This window comes from Strigops habroptila, chromosome 7 (genome assembly GCF_004027225.2).
Source record: "Strigops habroptila isolate Jane chromosome 7, bStrHab1.2.pri, whole genome shotgun sequence".
Lineage (NCBI taxonomy): Eukaryota > Metazoa > Chordata > Aves > Psittaciformes > Psittacidae > Strigops > Strigops habroptila.
The window spans coordinates 2179800-2203611 of NC_044283.2; the positions used below are offsets into that span (position 1 = coordinate 2179800).

The window sequence follows — 23812 nt, forward strand, 5'->3', positions numbered from 1 at the left end:
TTGTGTCCTTGCAAATTGCCCTGAGTGAAATGGAAGCCTGCATTTTCAATCTCCCTGAAGGGAGATGTTGCTTGTACATACTTCCCCTAGGCTATAACTTGCTCCTGAGACTTTTGACAGAAAAGTGAGAAAATTACTTAGAGGAAATGAGGGCACTGTATTACACATGGATGATATGTTTAAAGATTGCGGTGGGGACAGCAAAAGAGGAAGAAGACAACAAAAGGTTGCAGAAATAGGTCAGGAAATGGGGCATGGCAAGAGAAGTCTAATTTAAAACCAGAAACATGATATATTTGAGAGAACATATAAGTGAAGTGACATATACACACACTCTGGCCAAAGCCAGGTGATTACAGAGATGCTGTTTTGACAGATAAGAAAGATTTGCAGAGGTTGGTTCCTGGAATAAAACAAGGTGGCAATTCTTCTTTCAGGATTGTAATGCATAGGGACTCAAAATGAAACAGGACTGCCAACCTGGGAGTTGGGAGTTTTGAAAGTCAAAGATAGAAGAAGTAAACACTTGAGTTCTGGCAAGCTATGTTGCCCAAAGATGCACCTCCTGGTCAGCAAACCCCTCTACAAATGACTCAGAACACTGTGACAAAACTCTCATGCATTTTGCAAGCTGGTAGCATTGGTTTTCAGAAATAGTCTGGAGATGACAGTATCTTAGTGGCTTCTTAGCTTCCCAGAGAAGTGGTGGAGTCACCATCCCTGCAAGCGTTCAAAAACTGTGTAGATGAGGCCCTTAATGACATGGTTTAGTGGTGGACTTGGAGTAACGGTTGGACTTGATGATCTTAAAGGTCTTTTCCAACCTAGCTGATTCTATGATTCTATGATTTAATGTATAGAAGGATGTCCTTGCTGAAGAAGATGTTAGAGAAAAATATCCAGGTAGTGAAGATGGATCCTGACTTAAAAAGGACCCCAAATTCCTTGTTCTCGAAGCAAAAAGCTCATTCACCTGCCAGAAAATCGAAGGGTGTTTAGCTTTCCATGAAGTCTGAGTAGTGTGCAAACCAGAAAAACAAGAGCTGGGAGCAGGCACAGTCCTGAGAGTGTTTGGGGAACCTGTTCTGGAAAACTATAAGGAGAACATCATGACACATGCAAATCTGTGGGAAGAGTTTTCTCTCATCTCAAACGCAGTAGGGAATAAACTTCTGGAGGCCACAGCAAAAGACAAGACATTGCAGAAAGCTATTAACAGTGTCACTGAAAGAAGGCTTGGGAATTAGATGTCAATTCAGATCAGAGCTTTCTGTAATTGATAGGATAGCATACAGATGCCGAAAATAAGCAGTGCCAAAAATACTACAGCCCTGAGGTATTCCATAGAAACTGTGAGATCTTGAAGAATGTGTTGCAGAGGTCACAAATGGACACAGAGGAGGAGAAAAATGATAAATGGAGATGCATGGAATGTGTCAAGGTTTCTACCTTAGAAAGATAAAACAATGATGATGGGTCAGATATTTTGGACCTGTTGGATTATCCAGGTACATTAAGAATGCATTATTAGCGACTCTACTACTGAGGTGTTTTGTAGGAAACAGTAAACCTTTATTTGGCAGATACAGGCTTCCAGAAACATCATGTTTTAAATCATTCCATACTTAACTGACAGGATTTTGCAAGATTTTGAAGAGTTAGCGAATACCAGAATTCTTTAGTCAAATGATTTGAAGTAAAAGTGAGGTTAAAGGAGTTAAAAACATTACATATTAATTTTTTTACATCTGTATAAAACCATTACAGGCTCTGAAAAAGATCTGTATCCCACTCTGCTGGACTTAAGAAGACTGCCTTTTAGGCACTGATTGTTGCTAGCTGGAACTTTGCTCGGAAAATTGAGAATTAGACTGCTTTGCTTAGTCAAATCTGGGCTGGGAAGCTGAGCTTATCTTGAGGCACAGATAGGTAGAGAGATATATAAAAATACATGTACAAAATAGAATGATAGATGAGAAACTCAGTTACTACAGGCTCAGTGGCTGATAATCCCTGAATGCTGTTTTAGTGGCAGCTGGACGTAAGCTGCAATGTGAGAACTTCTCTTTGCAAAAGGGGGAGATGTAAAGGTCTCACACTCCGGTTAATCTAGGAAATAGAGACAAAGGAACATGTTCTCCAATCTCTAATCTTAACATAGGCCTGAGAAACATTTTTTTTTCAATATAGATCTTCCTATTTATTCAATAAATTTCCTATATTTTCAATATAAATATTCCTATAAGGTGTGGATTGTTGAGGAACCCCAAACACCACAGCACTAAGCTCTTTGGGGATCTCACAGCTCAGTGACTATAGTTAAGGAGCACACACTTATCACTGCTTTGCTTTAGAAGAGTAAGTGTAGCCATTAGAAGCATCAAAGCCTGTACTAATAGTTGGAGCACGTAGCACTCTTTTTCCTCTAAAGACTGGAAAATTGGCCCCATGGCAATTACTGATAATGAACTTGAGGGTGCTGAGGTGCTGGCACAGGGTGCCCAGAGAAGCTGTGGCTGCCCCATCCCTGGCAGTGTTCAAGGCCAGGTTGGACACAGGGGCTTGGAGCAACCTGCTCTAGTGGAAGGTGTCCCTGCCCGTGGCAGGGGGTTGGAACTGGATGAGCTTGAAGCTCCCTTCCAACCCAAACCATTCTATTATTCTATGATCTTTTTGAAGTCTCTGGCTTCCCATCAAAAATTGCCACTTTTTGCCACAATTCAGAGTGGCCGCATGCTTAAAAACATCCTCTTTCCCTTCAGTGGGGGATGGACTTCTACCTTTGGGGCTGTTCTATCCAGATCTTGCTTAGAAAAAGACCTCATCAGGACTGTTGCTTTCACCATTGCAATGGAGAGCTCTGATATGTCTCACAGTCTTCTCAAAGACATCAAAGAAGAAGAGAAAATGTGACAGCACTGGACAGGGCAAACAGAAGCCACCACATGTGGAGCATGATTGCTCTCCTTTTCAGATCGCTCTTGGTTCATCCGAATGTCACGCCGATTGCAGGGATAATGACTCCTCTTTCAATGGCAGCTTTCATTCCAAGTATTTTGATATGCCAGTAAGAGTTGCTTTAAAATGCCAGCAATAAACACACATTCAAAGCAATGCATTTAGTGCCTCGGCTGTAAAGTCCATATATGTTCCCATCAGCTGTATTTTTGATGGAATAAATGCTAGGCAGGAACAATACTGCATTTCCCACAACCCTTCTTCCACACATACACACAGGGTCACTTGAACATGCACGTGCACCCACACAAACACATTTTCTTTTCCCTGCTTTGGAGACATAAGAATGAGGTTTTCAGGAGATGCAGATGACCTGTATGCTTCCTACTTTACAGCCATGGCCAGTTACACCACCTTGCTGTGCTGTGTCTCTCCAAGAAAAAGCGTAATGGATTTCTTTCTTAGGGACAGGATGCTCACAATGTCTTCTTGGGATCAGCCTGATAGGAATAGCAAAGATCATTCTGAATATCAAGAATCCTTGATATTCTTATTGAGTCACCTTCCTTAGGATGTGCTTTGTAAAGTGTATGAAAGTCAGATATCAGACTTGAAGCCACAGGAAGTCATGCAATCAAAGCTCTTGCTCATCATCATCTTTTGGGTGAATAGGGGTTTGTCTGAGCCCTGTCCAACACATAAATTCATCTCTGGACTAGGAATATGAGATGTCAGAAACGGGAAAGAAGACAAGACAATATCATTGAGCAGACCCAGACAGAGTTAGGCCCAAAAAGGAGATGTCTTGGGTCTAAATTTGTTTTGCTGTACCTCAGTAGAGAATCTTTATGTCTCTGCCATGCGGCCAGGACATTTTAAATTCAAACTTAATTGGAGCTTGTGGTCTTATGTGTACTCGCTTTAAGTACTTAGAGATCTTCTCTAGCCCTTTAGACCTCACAGTCTTTAATAGTTGTCCTTACAGCTGTCTGTTAGATGTACTCTTATCTTCACAGACAAGGAGCTCATACCCAAAGACCCTCAGTTATCCCACCAGATGCTTATTTTTAGGCACCATGTTAAGATCCTAATGATCACAAACCTCCCTTACTCCCACCTCCTGTTGGTGGTATAACTGGCTAGCATTGGGATGAGGGAAGCACCTCTGTTATAGCAGAAATCAGGGACTGAACCCCCCCAATATAACAACATCAAGGTGTCCCCAAATTTTGGCAAGAAATGAACATGACATGGATCATGTTCACTGCCAAAACTTGTATCTTGTTTTATGATATGGGTTTCAGAGTTCACATTTCAGAAGAGCATGTACCCAGTTCGATGCTTGATGGATGCTCAAAAATTTCAAGCTTTCTTTCTGATCAGATGGATTAATCTTATTTGGAATAGATACAGAACTATTTGCAACCAGGTCATGCTCTGAGTCTAATGGTCTGATTTGCATCTTCCTTTCTCATAAGAATATTGTTGATGATGATAGCTGATTTTGGTGGTTGTTCTGGCTGAGTCAGTCCAGCAGGACAGGGCATTCCAGAGGCATCTTTAGAAAACAAAGGCTGAAGCCTTGTCAGAAAGGATGTGTTACTGCAGGAGAGTAATGATATCTAGGGAGACTTCACCCCAAGTTATCATGAGAGCTTTCATGAAGAATTCTTTTCTCCTTAAGGGTAATGGAGGCACGATGTAACTTCACCCAACCACAGACACCCAGAAGGCTCTGGATTTTCTTCCAACTTGAAAGTTTGCAAACACAATCCAACAACTCATGCCCCAGTACATGGGTTTTTAGCATTTTTTTCAGTCAGGTTCTAGTCATTGACTTGGTGCAGAACAAATAAATTACTTCATCTTTTCAGGCTTCATCAGAGTCAGAGTGACACTTGTCTCCTTGGCAAAGGGCTAAGAGAGAAGGGCTGCCAAAGACAAATTGAGGATTATTGAGGTAATCTCAGCAGATGTCTAAAACTTGACCCACTGAGCCCACTTTGGCTGTCATTTAACACTTGTGGCCATGACATTCCACTCTCACTTTGCACTGTAAGTCCTCACAGGCAGAGAATCGTGCGTCATCTGACTTGCTCAGAACCATCATGCCAAAGGACACATAGGATGGCTTGCTTAATAAAATTAAGCAGGGGTCTTGACCTACAGGACATCTCAAGTTTTCAGGCTTCTCTGAAGGTATCTAGGTGTCATGTATTAGTCTATGACAAGCACGGTGACAAATCAGAACAATGTGGTTTTGATCCTGTACAATGATTAAATTATCTTCTATGTAGAGGAGAAGAAAACATGTAGTGAATGTTATTGTGTTTATTTGTATTTCCCCAGTGCCTGTGAAGTCCTGCTTGAGGCACTGAGCAAATGCAGACAAAAGATTGCTTATAACCTGAAAGTAAGGGGAGATAGGTCAGAGATGTAGGTACAGTCAGGCAGCACATTAATAATGCCTGCTCGAGACATGCAGCATGTTGTTGGCCTGAACTTTCCAGTATTGCTTTGACACCCTCAGACGTTACATACCTGAGGTGTTCTCAGCAAATTCCACCACCCCAATGCTGACTGGGAAGAATCACTGACAAAAGAAGATCAGTTTGCCCCACGGGATTTCATTATGTGTGTGTTATGTTTGTAAAGAGGACGGCTGATAGCAATGGGTTGTGTCATCTTCCTCGCATGAGATGTTCTGATCTAATCCAACAGAATAGTGAGCTAACTCTCAATGTGTCCATGGTATTGGAGCACTGAGCATGCACTAAGCTTAGGGCAAGAAAGACAAAAGGGAAGGAAATCTTTCATTGCCTGGAGAACAGCATCTCAAAGAGAACTAACCTGGTCTAGTGGAAGGCAGGGGATTGGAAATGGATGACCTTTAAGGTCCCTCCAACCCAAATCAGTCTGGGATTCCGAGTCTACTGCTGGGCACTATGAATTCAAGGTGACAACTATGAGCTCTGGAAAAGGTGTATAGGGTCTCCTGGGAAGGCTGTTCTCAAGCAGGTTTGGAGGAAGGACCACTGGTATGTCAGACGTGTTCACTCTGCAGCTGTGTCAACAGTAGATGGGAAAAGAAGTTTGAGCTGTACAAGGGCTCTTTCCTTAGGTGAGCACTTGACTGTAAAGTTATGATGTGAGAACATAGTCTAAACAAGGTTTAGCAGTGACCACCTGCGTTAGCCACCGGGCCCCATTCATGCAGCACTGTTGGTTTATGGATATTTGGGAAATACTAGGAATGTTTCTTCCAGACCCCCTTTCCCATCATTTTTCACTCAGGACAACAGTGTGTAACAACTTATTTCTGACAGCTCTGGGTAAGTTAAAAGGTTCTAGATATCAGGCAGTTGCCTATTAGAAAGCACCAACATCTGTCCTGCAGATTTAATGTGACCCAGTCTATTAAGATTGCCCAGTGATGGCCATTTCTCCCAGCTGGACACAGAGGCATGCTCTGGTGTCCACGTCAGGCCTAGACCCTGGTTCTATTGGTGTCTGTCACGTTAGCACAGGATGCAAGTGCACTTAGCAATGTCCTTTCCCAGCCACTTACATGTGCTGGCTGGAAGACTGACTCTGGCATGAAGAGAGACATCCACCTTTGCAGGTAAAACAAGGCTTGTAGAAGGACAGTTCCCTCAACACACTATGATATGTTGGATGTGATATATCTGGTCAGCAGAAGACCTCTGAAGTAGAGCAGGTACAGGAGGTGGCAGAGCAAAAGGGATCGCATAGCATGGAGGATGCATGAGCACAGGAGATCCAGCCTGGGCACAAGGGCAGTGAAAGGCAGGAGCTTTCTGCATCACTCATTGTGCAAGATTTGACAGGCCTGGTTTAGGAAGAATTATGTAAAATGTGTCCAAATAACCTAAAGGGGTGATAAACCACTCCTGATGCTTTGTTGGAGATTTTGGGTGGTTAATTTCCTCTTTGCAGCAAATACTATAAAAGCAAACACCAACTGTTCTGGAGTCAACAGCTTGTCATGGAAATAATAACAGTGTTCATCACTCTCTAGGACTGTGTGTGAATCAGGGGTGTCAAAGGATTCACACCTAATACATACAGAACTGGGGGGGAGGGGGATGTATCCCAGAGCACCAGGTCGAACAGCACCACGAGAAGCTGTGCTTCCTCCTTTAACATCCAAAGCACAAGTGTTGGTTGGATCAGGAAGGCCAAGTGGCAGGGTCCTGTGCTGGTGCTCTCCAGCCATTTTATTCACTGTTTCCAGATCACACGGGGTCATCTTTATTTTGAGAGTGGTGAGGCACTGGAACATGCTGCCCAGAGAAGCTGTGGCTGCCCCATCTCTGGCAGTGTTCAAGGCCAGGTTGGACGCAGGGGCTTGGAGCAACCTGCTCTAGTGGAAGGTGTCCCTGCCCATGGCAGGGGGTTGGAACTGGATGAGCTTTAAGGTCCCTTCCAACACAAACCAGTCTATGATTCTGATTCTACCTTCATACTTCCCTACCCCAGCTGCAGCTGCCTTCCCTTGGTGAAGAAGATGGTCTCCTTGGAGGAGAGTAAGACCTCCTCATTGAACAAAATGCACTTTGAGATACCTGTATAAGAACCAAGGGTCTGTTAAGGCAATGGGAAGAGCCAGATTTTTCTCTTACTCGTGTGCATTTTGAGTAACTTCATGTAAGCGTCACTGAGGTAAGCAAGAGCAGAAACAGATGTGGAGCACAGCTACAAACAGGATGTGAAAATAAGCTCATTACTCCATCTGCCCACCGTAAACAGCGTGAAATTAGCAGCAAACGAGGAATAAAAATCCAGACAAATAGCCTTTTAAAGAGAGCAGAGGGAGCTGGACGATCTGCTATTAGGAAAGCAGAGGCATCAAAAGCCCTAACCACACATAACCCAGCGCACACCCTGATCCCCTGCTCAGTCAAGGGGTAAAGGTGGAGGAAAATCCCTCAGTAGAGTTCACAAGGTGCTATGTTTGAAGGCAAAACCAGAAAGGCCACTCCACCTTTAGGAGAGAAGATCTGATTTTGCTTCTGTCCCTGCCTGTTAGGAAGCACCATCTATTTTATAAGTCACAGAGATTTATTATCTTTTTCCCCCTAAGAGGCACTCTCTTAATGTTGCATAAAATTACTCTCTCAGGGGCAGTGTGCAGAGGAAAACGTGGTGTTATGTTTGTCTCAGTTGCAAAGACATTGCCAACAATAAAAGCCCTTGAATGATTTGGTTTTTAAGTGACATGATTATGGAATAGGTCATTCGTGACACTCCAAGTTGCTTCAAACACCTCTGGCATTAAGTCTGAATGGGGGTGGTTTATGCTTTGGGCTTGGGCTGTAAATATTCACCCCTGGTCTTTGTTCTATGGGGCAAGTCTCAGCTTGAGGATACATTTACTTAGAATTTCACAGGGAAATTTCTCAGATGGTCAATCTGTTTGATTTATTTAAAGTGGGATCCCAAAGTGGTTTACAGCTTTTACAGGCTGGCTGTGTTTATAACCATCCTGGGGAGTATCTTCCACAATTCATGTAGCAGAGAGGGGAAAGGAGGGCCATAATTTCTATTTTAACCTACTTTTCGAGCAGCTGACATGACAGTGGCAAAGTCATCTCTTCTAGAATAAAACCTGCCATGTGTTATCCTTGTCCAGAGGAGATCCTTTGGAGAAAGCCAGAGTAAAATAAGTCAAGGACTTTCTTTTCCTTATTGCTTCTGCTCAGATATGTGCATGGAACATTCAGTGGTGTCTGAAAGCAGAGGCTGTGAGCAGCTCTGGCTCATTTTATGGATCTCAGTGAAATTGCAGAGACCAAATGATATTTCAAGGAAACTGGTTCCTTGTGTTCGGAGTTCTTCAAGATATGACAGCCCAAGGCAGAGTTTGTTACATGTTGGAAATAATTTTTCTCTCCACATTTGGCGGATCCAAACAAGCCTTGAGTGCTAAATAAACCAGGTCTATGAATAAATCAGGGGTAGAAGAACTCAAATTGGAGGTGATGTGAGATTGAAATAACTGAAAGCTCGATGTTGGCCACAAGGCACTTTGAAATAGTCTGGAGTTTGATGAAAGGTTTTGCATTTGAGATGCCATTGGGATATTTCAGGAGGAAACCTCCTGGTGGGTTCACCCAAAGTTTGTAATAAACGTAATTGAAATATCTGAACTCCAGCTGCTGCCTTCTACTCTAATCAAGAGCAACAGAAGCAGCTTCCTCTTAGCAAACACCCTGCAACTGCCGAGGGAAGGGGAATGGATATACTGGGCTCAACACCCTCCAAGTGGAAGGGCAGCAGAGGCAGGCACAGAAATTGAGGGCAGAAGAGGTTGCAGGTGGAAGGAGGAAAAAGGGACTTTATGGGAAGCTCAATAGAGTCTTGGAGAGAGGGGAGATCTCATGAACCCCCAGAGATGGTAATCAAGGCCCCTGATTTTCTGCTGTTGTCTGAGTTGGGTCTCACCAGGAACAGACCCTGGAAGGACTCAAAAACCAGAAGGTGTCCCCACCTTATCTACCCCATGAAGGGTAAAGTATCCTTACCTTTCTGGTTCCTATCCGAAGGGAGGACAAGTTCAGTTAGAGACAAGGAGTTCCTTTGGGAAGTATTTGAAAAGTCTTCCTTCAAGGTCATGACAGCAGTTTCTGGTTTTGTAGTACAGCAGGATCTGAAATTACATTATAGGCACAGGGACTGATTCTCCCCTTCCATAATCAGGTTTCTCTCTTCATCACTCCCCCAAGCCATGGTGCAGTCATGCCTGACCTATGTCAACATGGTCCGGAGCATCACACCAGCCAGGAGTGCAATTTGCCTTGTCCTGGCCCCCATCTCCTCTGGGTGCCACCATGCTCTGCTGAGTACAGCTGAGCCCCTGGCACTGCCATTGCTGGGGTGAAACAATACAACCATGAGCCTTGGAGAGAGAACATCCCCTGGAGTCAGTCTGGATGTGGCCAGCCTGCTTTAGAGAAGAAGAGCATTTAATAGCATGGAATTGGTCTGCTCCAGGCCATGGGGGCACAGCACCATTGAGCCCTGCTGAACTAATTTATTGGTGTATGAGTAGCAATATCTTCCTTCCATGTTTTCATCTCTCCTCTCAGTATGGGGAACAGACCACTTTGTGTTTTTACAATAAACTCTGAGGAGAATTTAGAGAAGCTTGGAAAAAACCAAGACAAAAAAGTGGGAGTCCTGGGAAGGTGGTGACAGTGAACAAGGGCCAAATCCTGGGACACATGTGAGCTGAATCCATGCCAAAACACCCCGCACAGTGCCATGCATAGCTGCAGTGAGGTTTAGGGAGAGTTAAACTGTGTGCACAAAGCAAGAAAGAGCAAGCACCAGGAACAGGTCAGGTTCCAGGCTGACCCTCTCCAGGGCCACTCTCAAATCAGGAAGAACCTGGTCTCCAGGAGACAGGTGACCTCTCCTGGATCCTCAGCTGGATGCTACATGCATCTCATTGCTGCTAGTGGCCCAGCAATATGGGGTTGGGTTGAGTTGATGAGTCTCAGTTTGTGTCTTGCCTCCTTAACCTCCCTCCAACTTCCTTTCACTCACTCCTGTTCCTCTGCTATGATGCTGAGCAGTGCTGCAGCCAGTGGTCTCCATCACAGGGGCAATCCATGTGAAGGAGTGGCAAGACTGGGCATTTAAACCCTCCAGTTTACCTGCTGGATCTGCCCACTTAAAGGTCACAGAAGTAAGGTCATTGCTTACAGAGTGGATGGTGATGAGAGGGATGGGAAGTTCTGGTGTCCACAACATAAGAAAGACATGGAACTGTTGGAGCAAGTCCAAAGGAGGCCACAAGGATAATCAGGAGCTGGAGGACCTCCTGTATGAAGACAGGCTGAGAAAGTTGGGGCTGCTCAGCCTGGAGAAGAGAGGGACTCTTCATCAGGGACTGAAGTAATAGGACAAGGGGTGATGGGTTTAAACTTAAACAGGTGAAGTTCAGGTTATATGTAAGGAAGAAGTTCTTCCCTGTGAGGGTGCTGAGGCGCTGGCACAGGGTGCCCAGAGAAGCTGTGGCTGCCCCATCCCTGGCAGTGTTCAAGGCCAGGTTGGACACAGGGGCTTGGAGCAACCTGCTCTAGTGGAAGGTGTCCCTGCCCATGGCAGGGGCTTGGAACTGGAGGAGCTTTAAGGTCCCTTCCAACCCAAATCAGTCTGTCATTCTAAGATAGACATCCCAGCCTGGTCCAACTCATGGGAGACACAATTCATTTGCCACCTGAGGTTGCTCCATCACCCTCACACTACTTCTCTTGTTTTCTTGCAGAAGGCATGGCAGAAGCTGTCAGCTCGAGCAGGGACTGCCTTCAAGCAGGCGAGTCCTGTACCAACGACCCCATCTGCAGTGCCAAATTCAGGACCCTCCGGCAATGCATTGCAGGCAATGGAGCCAACAAGCTGGGCCCCGATGCCAAGAACCAGTGCCGGAGCACCGTGACGGCCCTGCTCTCCAGCCAGCTCTATGGCTGCAAGTGCAAGAGAGGCATGAAAAAGGAGAAGCACTGCTTGAGTGTCTACTGGAGCATCCACCACACGTTAATGGAAGGTCAGTCAAGCAGGGTGCTTATTTCTTGGTGGTCTTCCTCAAAGGGAATTACTGCTGGGGCTTTCCACAGGCTGTAAAGGTCATCCCTGCTGTATCCCGTTCCTTCACATAACCTACTGATCCCTATGGAATAGATAGTTTGGGGAAAGCAATCTCCTTCTTTTGTTTTTTTAACCTGGCCTCTTTTTTATGCTGTTCCCAGTATACTTTGAGATCTTTTGCTGCAGAAATACGCGGTATGTTTTCCATCTACATATGCTAGCCAAGACAATGAAAACCATGGATATACTACACAAAGCATGGGCACTGAGCTAAAAAACAGCATGAACTTAAAAATATCACTCTCTTGGAGGCTCTCAAATGCACCGGTGTCTTTGGGTTAGTGAAGATTTGGGGCTGGTGACATCACCTGGAATTTAAAGTGTTCCCAGAGCCAGTATTTAGTAAGTTTGGATTTTGACGTTTTTTAAGAGTCATCATAAAAGCACACCTCAGTGGCCATAACTCTTCCTTGTCAGGCTGGTATTTTATGCACCATGAAAATTACAATGGGGAATAAAACAGAACCTTCCAGCTTTGGGCTGCGATATAGATTAATAAAACACTGCTGGATGAACACTGAAGGGAAAGGTGCAGGGTGATAACACAGGCCAAAAGGCCAAGCAAAACAAAGAGGATGGAGACTATACTGCACAGGCTTTGCCAGAATGGGAACTGCTTGAACAAGGCAGGTTGTGGATGCTCCATCCCTGGAGGTGTTCAAGGCCGGGCTGGACAGAGCCTTGGTCCACATGGTTTAGTGCGAGGTGTCCCTGCCCATGGCAGGGGGATTGGAACTAGATGATCTTAAGGTCCTTTCCAATCCTTACTATTCTATGATTCTATGATTCTAAGTTCCCAGAAAGCTGTCAGGTGCTACAGCTTGGAGGGAGTAGAACATGGGCCTATGAAGTGACTGGGGAAATAAGAAGTCTCAGCACCATCCAGGATCAAATATTTCCCATAATTCCCATAGATCTGCTTGTGTTGAAGCAAATTTTTTACAAGGGATAGGACAAGAAGGAATGGCTTTAAGATAAAGAAAGGTAGATCAAGATGAGCTCTTAGGCAGAAGCTCTTCCCTGTGAGGGTGCTGAGGCGCTGGCACAGGGTGCCCAGAGAAGCTGTGGCTGCCCCATCCCTGGCAGTGTTCGAGGCCAGGTTGGACACAGGGGCTTGGAGCAACCTGCTCTAGTGGAAGGTGTCCCTGCCTGTGGCAGGGGGTTGGAACTGGATGAGCTTTAAAGTTCATTCCAACCCAAACCAGTCTGGGATTCTATGATTCTATGAAGTGAAGCCTGCGGAAGAGGTGGCAATCCAGCCTCTACATTCATTGTAACAGGCTTCATTGCACCTTGTTCCCCGCTGACCTCTGTGGCCTGAAGCTTTGAACACAGCTCATCTGCGACATGGCTGTGCAGGACAGTGGTGTCAGGAGGACTTGCAGCCCTGGGACCACTGCTGGCAGAGCAATGTGAGGACAGCAGGGAGTGCTGGGAGCAGGCAGGGGCCAGCCGCGGGTCTGCAGATGCAGGGTGGGAGATGGGTGTTGGATGGCCAGAATGGATGAGCTTCCTGCCCAGCAGCTTGGGATCTCCATCCAGGGAATGACTGTGAGAGGGCTATTATCAGAGGCTGCCAAGATTTTGCCCTAATTCTCTTCTGCTCTCATGTCCTGAACCCCACATTTTTTCAAGTACTGAGTTCACTTGCAATGCAAATTCACGCTCCCAAATCTTTGATTCCCTAACCCTAATTTCCCCAGGGAAATATATTTCATAACAGTCCCAGGTTTCAGAGTCCTTACACATGTTTAATTGACTAGGAAAGAAAGCCAATCCACATGCTCCGTGTAGAGCTTTGTCTCTCAGTCATCCATACCCAGGAGGCTGTAAAAAGCTTCATAGAAGCCCTCTTATAAAATCAATTGTGGAAGTGCGTGTTCAGGGAATTTGCAAAGCATACTATTTACTCAGCTTCTCTTGAGCGCGCCTGTGTTTAGCCACCTTCCCATTTGGAGACACAATAACATGATGACAACCCGATAACAATTCTTTGATAAGGTGCTATATCATCAGGACATAAAACTGCTATGCTGGAACATACAAATGGGCCCCTTTCCAGTCAGTAACGATGCAAGATATTTCAATGAAGGTGTAAAGCTGCCTTGTAAATGCACCTGTAGTAATTGCACAGGGCTCTGTACCCTGGGAGCCATTTCTTCCTGACCGCAGCTGGTGATCAGCATATGCCCGGAGCATGAGGTTTGATAGTCCTTTTAACCCAGCCAGTACATCTGCTGCTGCTGCCAATATCCATCTAAATGTCTAATAAAGGAAAAAATGATACTGAGCTGTTTGCTTCAATAATATTCTGTGGTATCCATCAGGATGACAGGGCATTCCAGACCATTGAGTGTATGAAAGGGAAGCACCAATTGAATAAAATTAGCTTCCCAGCAACTTAAAAATGAAGAGGGGAAGTTTCTGTGGGAGCTGTGGGTCATTAGCTCCGTGCCAAGTAAGAAAGAGCTGTTGTCAAGGAGAAAGGGAGAGGTGTTAATAAATAGGAAGGCCTGTGTTGCCACACACACAAACACCTCCAGGTGAGGATCATTGACCCAGGGAAGGATATATAAGAAATAGCAGGAATGGTGATGGAATCCCCGTGTATGTAGAGAGCTGGTGGTTTGAACCCTGCCCATGAGCAACAGCCTGTGCTACAGTCTGGTGTCCTCAGTGGTAAGCCCCATAAGGGGGCCCAATGCTCGAGCTATAGAAGGTTGCAACCCAGCAGTTCCCTGAGAAGCTTCCCTACTCCAAAGCTGTGATGTACTTTTAAAAGCCAGTTATATCCTATTCCCTTCTCTAAGGATATGGCCATGCATCAGTTCCTGTGACTCTGAGTATCCATTTACTTATGGCCTTTAGAGCGCATGTCCCCTTGGACCCATCAAGCAAACCTGCACTGCAGCTGTTGAACCTCGTACATCTCAGACATCCCTCAGGAGCCTCAGCTGCTTTCTCACCACCTTCTCTTTTCACCCCAGGCATGAACGTACTGGAGAGTTCCCCTTACGAGCCGTTCATCAGGGGCTTTGATTACGTCCGGCTGGCATCCATCACTGCAGGTAGGTGGCGGGAAGATGCTCTTACACTTACTGGTTCAAACTGGGGGGTACTGGCTGTGGGATCAAGTGCTACAGACAGGGTAGTCCTTTGTGCTTTCTTGTGGTATCTTCACAAAGCATTGCATGGTGCAGATCTAGCAATCATTTTTCCAAGGAGCTGCATATGATTCCTGAGCCAGACTGTTACATGTTCTAGGAAAAACACTTTTGATTTTCATCATTTGGTTTTTCATGTCCATACTGTGAATGGCTGGGACTGAGGGACATGGTAGGAAGATCTTTTCCAGTGAGCCATCAGGAGTGGGCTGATTCTCCATAGCAGGTGGATGACCTGTGCCATGCAGACACCCTGCTGGGGTGTCATTAGGTATGAGAAGGTGATTCCACATCAGTCACAGGATCAAACTCTGCAGGCAAAAGGTCAATAACCCAACCTGTGGGTTGATCCCAGACACAGCCTTTAACCCCATGCCCTGAGGGCAACCTCAGGACTCAAACCCATGTTCTGCTCTGTGTCATGTAATCCACTTAATAACATGAGCAGAGCTGCCCGACACCTTTTAACCCCCTTGACGGCACAAACCCCGGCTCAGCAGTTAAAAGGTCAGTGTGGTAGTTCTTAAGCCATCCATCACCAACATCACAGCTGCCACCAAAATCAGCGTTCGACTCTGCTTATCAACCACAGCCATAGGAAAGCTTTACCAGTGGTGATTTTTCTTACTAAACAACCCATCTGGGATCAGGTAATGTACTCCTCATGTGTCTCTGGTAGATGTACCAAAACATCAGCCCTGTTGCAGCTCTTCCCAAATGTGCACCGGACTCCAGGGTGGCATCCACAGATGGAGTGTACCCAAGCGAGTAAGGAGCAGCAGGTCCCTGCAGCCGATGGATGTCTGCAGTCCCTGCGATGGAGAGGCACTTGTTAGGTGAAAATATCCAGGAACAAATTAACCCATCAGCCCTCAACAATCTGAGCAGCGAGGGGAAAGGGGGTGCTCCCTGACCTTATGTCTGCTTATTGACTCCACTTGACTGATTCGAGCGTGGAAAGTGAAGCATGCACAAAGCTGTTTGCAGGGTCATGGCCTTCTTTACTAGAGTTTTTCCCCTTTTGCTGAGAGTCCTACAGGGCTCTTCAGAGCACGGCAGAATCTATGGATGGGGGATTTTTATGCATGGTTAACACATTGCCAGGTTTTTAAAGCAGACTGAAACAGGTTGGGCAACAAAGCGAATGGGCCTAGAGCAGCAGGGGTATGCGCCAAAGGACTCGGCATCCATCTAGGGACATGAAGTTTCTTGGTTTAACCCTTTTTTCCCTTATTTATACTCATCAGCACCTTCAATAACATAATTTATGACCTGCTAACCAGATCATATAGTCAGCACTGTCAAAGAACCCTCTTTTAAACCTCCCAAATACAAAAATTCCCAAGAACTTCTTGAAACATAAGACATCCCCATGACCATGTGCCAAGTCAGAGCAACAGATATTTTGAACTCAATTTTACATAAACAATATGACAATTATTAAAACTGTGCAAATAGAGTTCTACCTCTCTGCTCTAATTGTAAAAACTGTGCAAATGGAATTCTATCTCTCTGCCCTAATTGTAGCAGTGATTTAAAAAAGCACATCCTGTTATTGCGTGGGAAGAGGAGAAAAACGAGTGTGTTCCTTGTGATTCATTAGCTGAATGGGTAATGAAACCCTTCCAAATAACTATTTCCCACACGTTTGCTGACAGCTCCCCAGTGTAAACTGGTTCTCTCACAATATTCACCTCTGGGCATATTAAAGGGAAGGACCTATGTGGTGGAAACACACCAAGCAAAAGTTTCACCCATCATAGAGTAACTTCAAAATTTGACTTCCAGCTCACTATAAGCAGCAGGAAGGGAAAAATAAGTGCTCAGATAAGGAGCATCTGATAATGTCAGTGAAAATGAAGGAGGGCAGCTAGTTCTGAAGTGCTCAGAGAGACTGTCAATGTTTTAACACTTGTCAGCAGGGACTGGCTGGTTTTAACTCCCTGCCAAATATAAGGCTTGACTCTGCATTGGAAATTTACCTTTCTGGAGGTTTCTACTCTGTAAAAAGTCCTCCTGTGCTGGGGACAAAGTCCTTCTAGTGTGCTTCAGGTCATGGGCTTCATTCAGAGAGGTGACAAATGGCTTCAAATTCATTTTCTCTCTCATGCTTGGAGGACCTTCATCTTATCTGTCTGATCAGACAGAGCCTAATGTCTCAACCGAGTCCTACTAGGGTCTCTGTAGCATTTCCCCCTCTATAAAACAGAGACCAACCCACTTTGAAGGATCCTTTGAAGGTCCCTTTGAAGAACCCCCAAAACCAGTGTTATACAAATACCTTTCCCTCTTACCTCTTCCCCACATTTCAGAGGAGGTTGTTGGCACATAAACTTGTGAGAGCCCTATTTGCCTAAGGAAGACAGTGTGTTTCTCATCTGTCACTGTGGGTTTTGTGTTGTTTTCTTGATTGTTCCCCCTGATGCAAGCTTTCTTCCACGTTCCCTGCATTCTGCTCTCCCACCCAGAGTAACCTGGAGCTTCCTTTCTCCTCTTGCTGGAGGGTATTTCTTTGATGGAAATGCAGAGTGATCTTGTTGAAGCCAGTGATCCATCCAAAGGGAGAGACCCACATGCACTTACATGCAGGCATCACCAAGGTCCCAGGGGCATCAGGTTGGGTGGTAGCTCTGATTCCCATCCCAAAGGGCACTGTTGCTGTTTAAGACATGGAATACTTGTCAGGACTGGTCTGGATGGGGAAAACCAATGTACTGTTGTGGTCCTTTGAGACCCAGACAACTCTCACTTAGCTGGGCAGGTCCTGGGATGAACATAGCACAGTTGCTGCCAAAGTCAGACTTGACCGTCCAGAGGCCTGAGGAAATTCATTGCACAGCATATGGGCACAAGTCTGGGGTGAAAGGGTTAGCACAGACCACCCCTGTATCACTGGCACTGACTCAGTGTTTTATATTGAGCAACATTTTGGAGAAAGAAGGTCCATTAGAAAAGATTCCATCACACTGGTGAATCCAGTCATGGCCATAAGTAGATGCACTTTCTGATGACTGCTGTCTTCCCAGGTCTCAAGTTGGTTAATTCATGTTGGTAAAGTGTTATGAGGTGCCCAGGGCACAGAAAGCTTCATTTTATTAAATTATAGAATCACAGAATGGTTTGTGTTGGAAGGGACCTTAAAGTTTATCGAGTTCCAACCCCCTGCCACAGGCAGCGACACCTTCTACTAGAGCAGGTTGCTCCAAGCTCCGTCCAACCTGGCCTTGAACACTTCCAGGGATGGGGCATGTAAACGTAGGAGCATGGTGGAGCAGTCTCTGGGGTGTGAGGTTTGTTGTGTGGCCATGGCATCTCTTGGGAAAGGTGAATAGGCAAAGTGGATTTGGTCCTGCCAGGACACAGAGAGCAAATGTGGACCCGTCCCTGGCCACTGCGGGTGGTGGTCTCACCAAGGTGGCCACAGATGGGAGCAGGATGGTGATGAAGGTATCTGCACAGGGTGGTGTTGATGGCAAAACCCCATCCTCATCTCCCACTACCCCCCAGGCTCTGAGAACGAGGTGACCCAAGTGAACCGGTGTCTGGATGCTGCCAAAGCCTGCAATGTGGATGAGATGTGCCAGCGGCTGCGGACCGAGTACGTCTCCTTCTGCATCCGGCGCCTGGCGCGGGCCGACACCTGCAACCGCTCCAAGTGCCACAAGGCTCTGCGCAAGTTCTTCGACCGCGTGCCACCCGAGTACACCCACGAGCTGCTCTTCTGCCCCTGTGATGACACAGCCTGTGCTGAACGCCGGAGGCAGACCATCGTTCCTGCCTGTTCCTATGAGTCCAAGGAGAAGCCCAACTGCCTGGCACCTCTGGACTCCTGCAGGGAAAACTACGTCTGCAGGTAATGTTTGCACAAGAGGGTGGGCAACGTGGACAGCACAAGCCTTGGGTTCATCCAGTGGTGACAGCCCAGAGCCAATGTACTCACCTGATGGATGCTGACTGGAGGCACCCATCCCACTACAACCCCTTGACAGGCCATTGCCTGAGCGTCTCCTCCGCATGACCCATGTCCTTGTCTTACACTTCTATAGAAGGTGTTAACAGACAGAAGATTTGAGATGTTTGTGCTAGAGTTTTTTAGACCTTTTCTATGGGTTTTTTTGCTTTCGTCCTAAAGAAAAACATAGTGTAGTATAGTATAGTGTAGTGTAATGTAGTAAAGTATAGTAGTAGTACAGCAATAGTAATAGAGTTAGTATATAGTATTAGTATATAGTATTAGTATAGTATACTATTAGTATTGGATGGGATGGGATGGGGTGTCATAGCATAGCATAGCATAGACCTGGAAATAGTTCCAGGAAGGTGCAAGCTAGGCAATGATGTGATAAGGGGTGCTTGCAGCCGTGTTCATCAATCTGTCTTCTCACTGCCTATCTTCCCTAGTCCAGAGCATCCTACAGGAGCACCCAAGCTATCCCAACAGTCACAGGCACTTGTAGACACCTAAAAATCAATTTTTTTTCTTTTTGATTAGAAAAATTCATGGTGTGTATAAAAATACACCTTTCTGCTGCAAGGCTGGATGTTCTAGTGATTGTGATAGAAGCCTCAGCATCACAGTTGTCACTCCAGATACACCATGTAGTATGTGGCCAGGGTGGTTTGGTCCTCTGTTTCCATTTATGCTGCATGCATGCACATATACACAGACCCATCCAATGTGCACACTCACAGGAATACCCTTTAAGTGTTTTTCCCTCAGCTGTACGATTTTCACCTGTCTCTTTCTCCATAAGTCTTTGATATTCCAGAAGGTGAATCCACATACAGCTCTCAGGAGCAGAGCCCATCTGTCAGTAAGAGATGTAAAACTATAACAGAAACCTTACTGCACCATGGTGATCCCAGCCCAGCATCCTGTGTGCAGCTGTAACCAGGAGCAGACACCTGGAGAAGAGCACAAGAGCAAGTGTAGGACACATCTCCCACTATTGTCCCAGTCTCTAATTAAGGTGGGCTTTGGGACTTCCTGAGTCGAACTTCCAGCAGCCAGCCCCTACCAGCACATCATCTTTAAATGTCTTTTCACAAAGGGAGGTGATAACAGCAGCATCCTCTTGGAAGGATGGACTGGTGCTAATACCCTCAACCCCTATGCACCCCAGGAATGTGGGTGAAGGAGAACAACTGAGCTGTACATCTGAAGCTGACCCTGAAAGATGCAAAGCCCATGAACCACACCTCCTCTTGCTCAGATTTACCCCAGCTACCCAGGGAATCCGAAACAGATGGGTACTGCCCACTCCCTAACAAGACATCAGGCCCAGAGGGGAAGAAGAGGTTTAAAGTGTTTTCCAGGAGGCTGGAAACCATTTCCTGCAAGCAGCACAGCTGTTAATTATCTGGTTCCTTGGTCTCTGAATATATAATATAAAACATCCTCTAGAGACGCAGCGGGAGCACGGGGTTGACGTGTGACCTGGTCAAAGCTAGCAGTGCAGAAACCACGAGGAAAGCCAGGCACAAATCATGGCACTTGAAAGGAAGAGAGTAAAATACCCCAGGGCTAACCCAGCTTACACTGTTTAATCCTCCTGCAGCTTCTTCCCAGCTGTAACCCCTTGCATGTCCCAGCTTGGAGGGATGGGCTCTGATAATATGAATAATACAAACCTGCAATCAGTACCTCCCTGCCCTAAATAATGAAGCAAAAATTGGGACAGGAGGGTTTGCCTGGCCTTGGCTTAGGAGAAAAGGGTTGGTGTGGGTCAAATATAGGAACAAAGAAGAGTTAAAAATGAGGAAAGTAGGGAGAAGTAGGCAGGAAAGTGCAAGTTGGAGTGCTGACACTGACCAGGAGCACTGACAAAATGTCTGGAAGAGAGATGCTGCCTGGAAGGATCAACATGCTCAGTTTTTCTGAGGTTGCCCAGACAGAGCAAACATTTGAGATGCTTAGTTCATAGTTCAGACCCTGCAGGTCATCGTCTAAAGGGTTCTACTTTGAAGTGTCGGAGTGCTAGTGCTTGCTCGGGTTTCCTAAGCAGCTCAAAGTCCATGGGAGATGCCTTCTTACCTGGCCACAGAATGCCTGCTTAGATGGATCTGAGCCTTCAGTATGTCCTATGTCCTACCTGAAAGCCTCATGTGGATGTCTTAGATATCCTACAATGTCAGTTTAATGGTTAAAGCCCCTTGTCCTGTCCCTACAGGCCCTTGTCCAAAGCCCCTCTCCAGATTTCCTGGAGCCCCTTTAGGCACTGGAGCTGCTCTAAGGTGTACCCTTCAGGAGCCTTCTCTTCTCCAGGCTGCCCCAGCCCAGCTCTCTCAGCCTGGATCCAGAGCAGAGCTGCTCCAGTTCTCACAGCACCTTCACAGCCTTCAACTGGACCTTTCTTGCAGCCCTAGAGGGGGCCTGTAAAGTATTAACTACGATACCTACTTATGTCTCATCTCAAAGAGATAAAACTTACTTCTGGGTTGGTTGGAGTAAGGTGGCGGGGGCAGGAAAGTATAAAATTATATTAATTCAACCCAGTTTCGCAATACCTACAGCAGCAAAGGATTTTGCAAATGTGTTCCCTTCTGTAAAGACCGCCAGTGTGCTATTATGTGCCTTTTTGCCCTGAATATCTGGGTTAATATGTCCCTTTTGCTCTTTTGCTCCATCAGGTCGCGCTACGCAGAGTTCCAGTTTAATTGCCAGCCATCACTGCAGGCTGCGAGCGGCTGCCGGAGAGAGAGCTATGCTGCCTGTCTGCTGGCCTATACAGGGATCATAGGTAGGAGCTGTGTCCTACAGCTGGTCTCCTTCTCCCTCTCTGGTGGGAAATATCATAGAATCCCAGACTGGTTTGTGTTAGGAGGGAGCTTAAAGCTCATCCAGTTCCAAGCCCCTGCCACGGGCAGGGACACCTTCCACTAGAGCAGGTTGCTCCAAGCCCCTGTGTCCAACCTGGCCTTGAACACTGCCAGGGATGGGGCAGCCACAGCTTCTCTGGGCACCCTGTGCCAGCACCTCAGCACCCTCACAGGGAAGAACTTCTTCCTAATGTCTTATCTAAATCTCCCCTTTCAGCTTAAAGCCAAGAAAATGGGGTAACTTTAGGTTAGCTGCAGCACAGGGAGAAAAACTATTCCGCAAGCTCCCAGCTTCTCTCTCAGGTGGAAACAGATGGGCCATCCCAGGCTGTCTGCTCTGTGAGGGGTTTCCTGATGCCATCATTAGTGATGCCATTGGAAATCACCATCCACTGCCATCTTGCTGTCTTCAAAGGCTGTCATATTGGGTTTTCCAATACTGCAGAGACCCAGCTGGTAGCAGTTAGCACATACAGAGTCCCAAAAGAAGTGCCAATGACCATTGGACTTGGTCCATCCTGACGGATGGGACAGATTGTCAGCTTTTTAGGTCAAGATTTCATTCTGTTTCAATCCTTCTTTTGTTTTCTCTGACCATTCTGGAGATTGATTTTGGCTCTTCTATTGACAGCACGGAAACCATTACACACATTCACATATGGTTTTTGAATGTTAGTAGGGAACCTGAGTTCCCAGGAGCCACCCATTCCTTGGGCTAATAGCATTTTTTAATGGACTGAAGGCTCTGTTGGTGGTGGGGTGAACAGAAGGCTTGTGACTACCCCTCTTCTCCTCCCTGGGACCCAACAAAGCAGCAAGAAGGGAAATCATTGTCCCTTCTTGATGTACCAACCTTGCAGTAACACTTCTCCATCCTTCCGGCAGGCAGCCCCATCACACCCAACTACATTGACAATTCCACTTCCAGCATAGCTCCCTGGTGCACGTGCAATGCCAGCGGCAACCGGCAGGAAGAGTGTGAGAGCTTCTTGCATCTCTTCACTGACAACATCTGTCTCCGTAAGTATTGCCCCTGGTGAGGCTTCTTGTGATAAGAGTATGAGTCACAGCATGGTTTGGGTTGGAAAGGACCTTAAGATCATCCAGTTCCAACCCCCTGCCACAGGCAGGGACACCTTCCACTAGAGCAGGTTGCTCCAAGCCCCTGTGTCCAACCTGGCCTTGAACACTGCCAGGGATGGGGCAGCCACAGCTTCTCTGGGAAAAGTCTGTGCCAGCGCCTCAGCACTCTCACAGGGAAGAGCTTCCTTATACCCAACCTGACCTTCGCCTGTTTCAGTTTGAACCCATCACCCCTTGTCCTATCACTACAGTCCCTGATGAAGAGTCCCTCTACAGCATCCCTGTAGCCCCTTCAGACACTGGAAGCTGCTCTGAGGTCTCCACGCAGCTTCTCTTCTCCAGGCTAAACAGCCCCAATGTTCTCAGCCTGTCTCCATACGGGAGGTGCTCCAGCCCCTGATCATCCTCGTGGCCTCCTTTGAACTTGCTCCAACAGTTCCATGTCCATCTTATGTTGGGAAGGATGAAGATGCCTGGGTCCTTGAGTCTATAGGTGTCCAGCTCCCTATTCTTTCAACAAAGGAGCTCTGAAGACAGGCATGCATTTGGGTGATGCAGTCAGAGGAGGCTGGAGAAGGGTTTCGTGTGCTTTCCCCTGCAAACATTGCCCTGACAATACTTTTCTCCATCTCTTCCCTATACAAAGAAAACGCCATTCTGGCCTTCGGCAATGGGACCTACCTGAATGCAGCTGTGGCCCCATCCATCCCCCCCACCACACAGATGTACAAGCAGGAGCAAAATGCCAACAGAGCCGTGGCCACCCTCAGAGAGAACATCTTTGAGCACCTCCAGCCCACCAAGGTAGGAGAGGACCTGGCCATGAGACCTACTTGGCTGTGTCTATAGCTCCCCCATGCCCTCCAGCCCTCCTCACCTCAGCTCCCTCTTCTACCTGTGTCATTTCAGCTATGTGCAGACATCCACCTCCTGGAGTCTCTGATTTCATAGAATCATAGAATCGTAAGGGTTGGAAAGTACCTTAAGATCATCTAGTTCCAACCCCCCTGCCATGGGCAGGGACACCTCACACTAAACCACGTCGCCCATTATTTACCCTCTTCTTCGTGCCCTCATGTATTCTTCCCCAATATCAAGCACAGGGCTACATGCTC

At 46.5% G+C, this 23812-nt stretch overlaps 1 protein-coding gene across 1 annotated transcript in view; it reads left to right on the plus strand.

Annotated features, from left to right (window-relative positions):
- Positions 1-23812, plus strand: part of GFRA4 (GDNF family receptor alpha 4) — a 73227-nt gene that overhangs the window by 43935 nt on the left and 5480 nt on the right. Inside the window, exons 2-7 of the mRNA XM_030492454.1 lie at positions 11252-11530; positions 14619-14699; positions 18303-18648; positions 21426-21535; positions 22500-22634; positions 23344-23501. Coding sequence (XP_030348314.1) covers positions 11252-11530; positions 14619-14699; positions 18303-18648; positions 21426-21535; positions 22500-22634; positions 23344-23501 — 1109 coding nt within the window. The remainder of the gene's footprint in view (positions 1-11251; positions 11531-14618; positions 14700-18302; positions 18649-21425; positions 21536-22499; positions 22635-23343; positions 23502-23812) is intronic.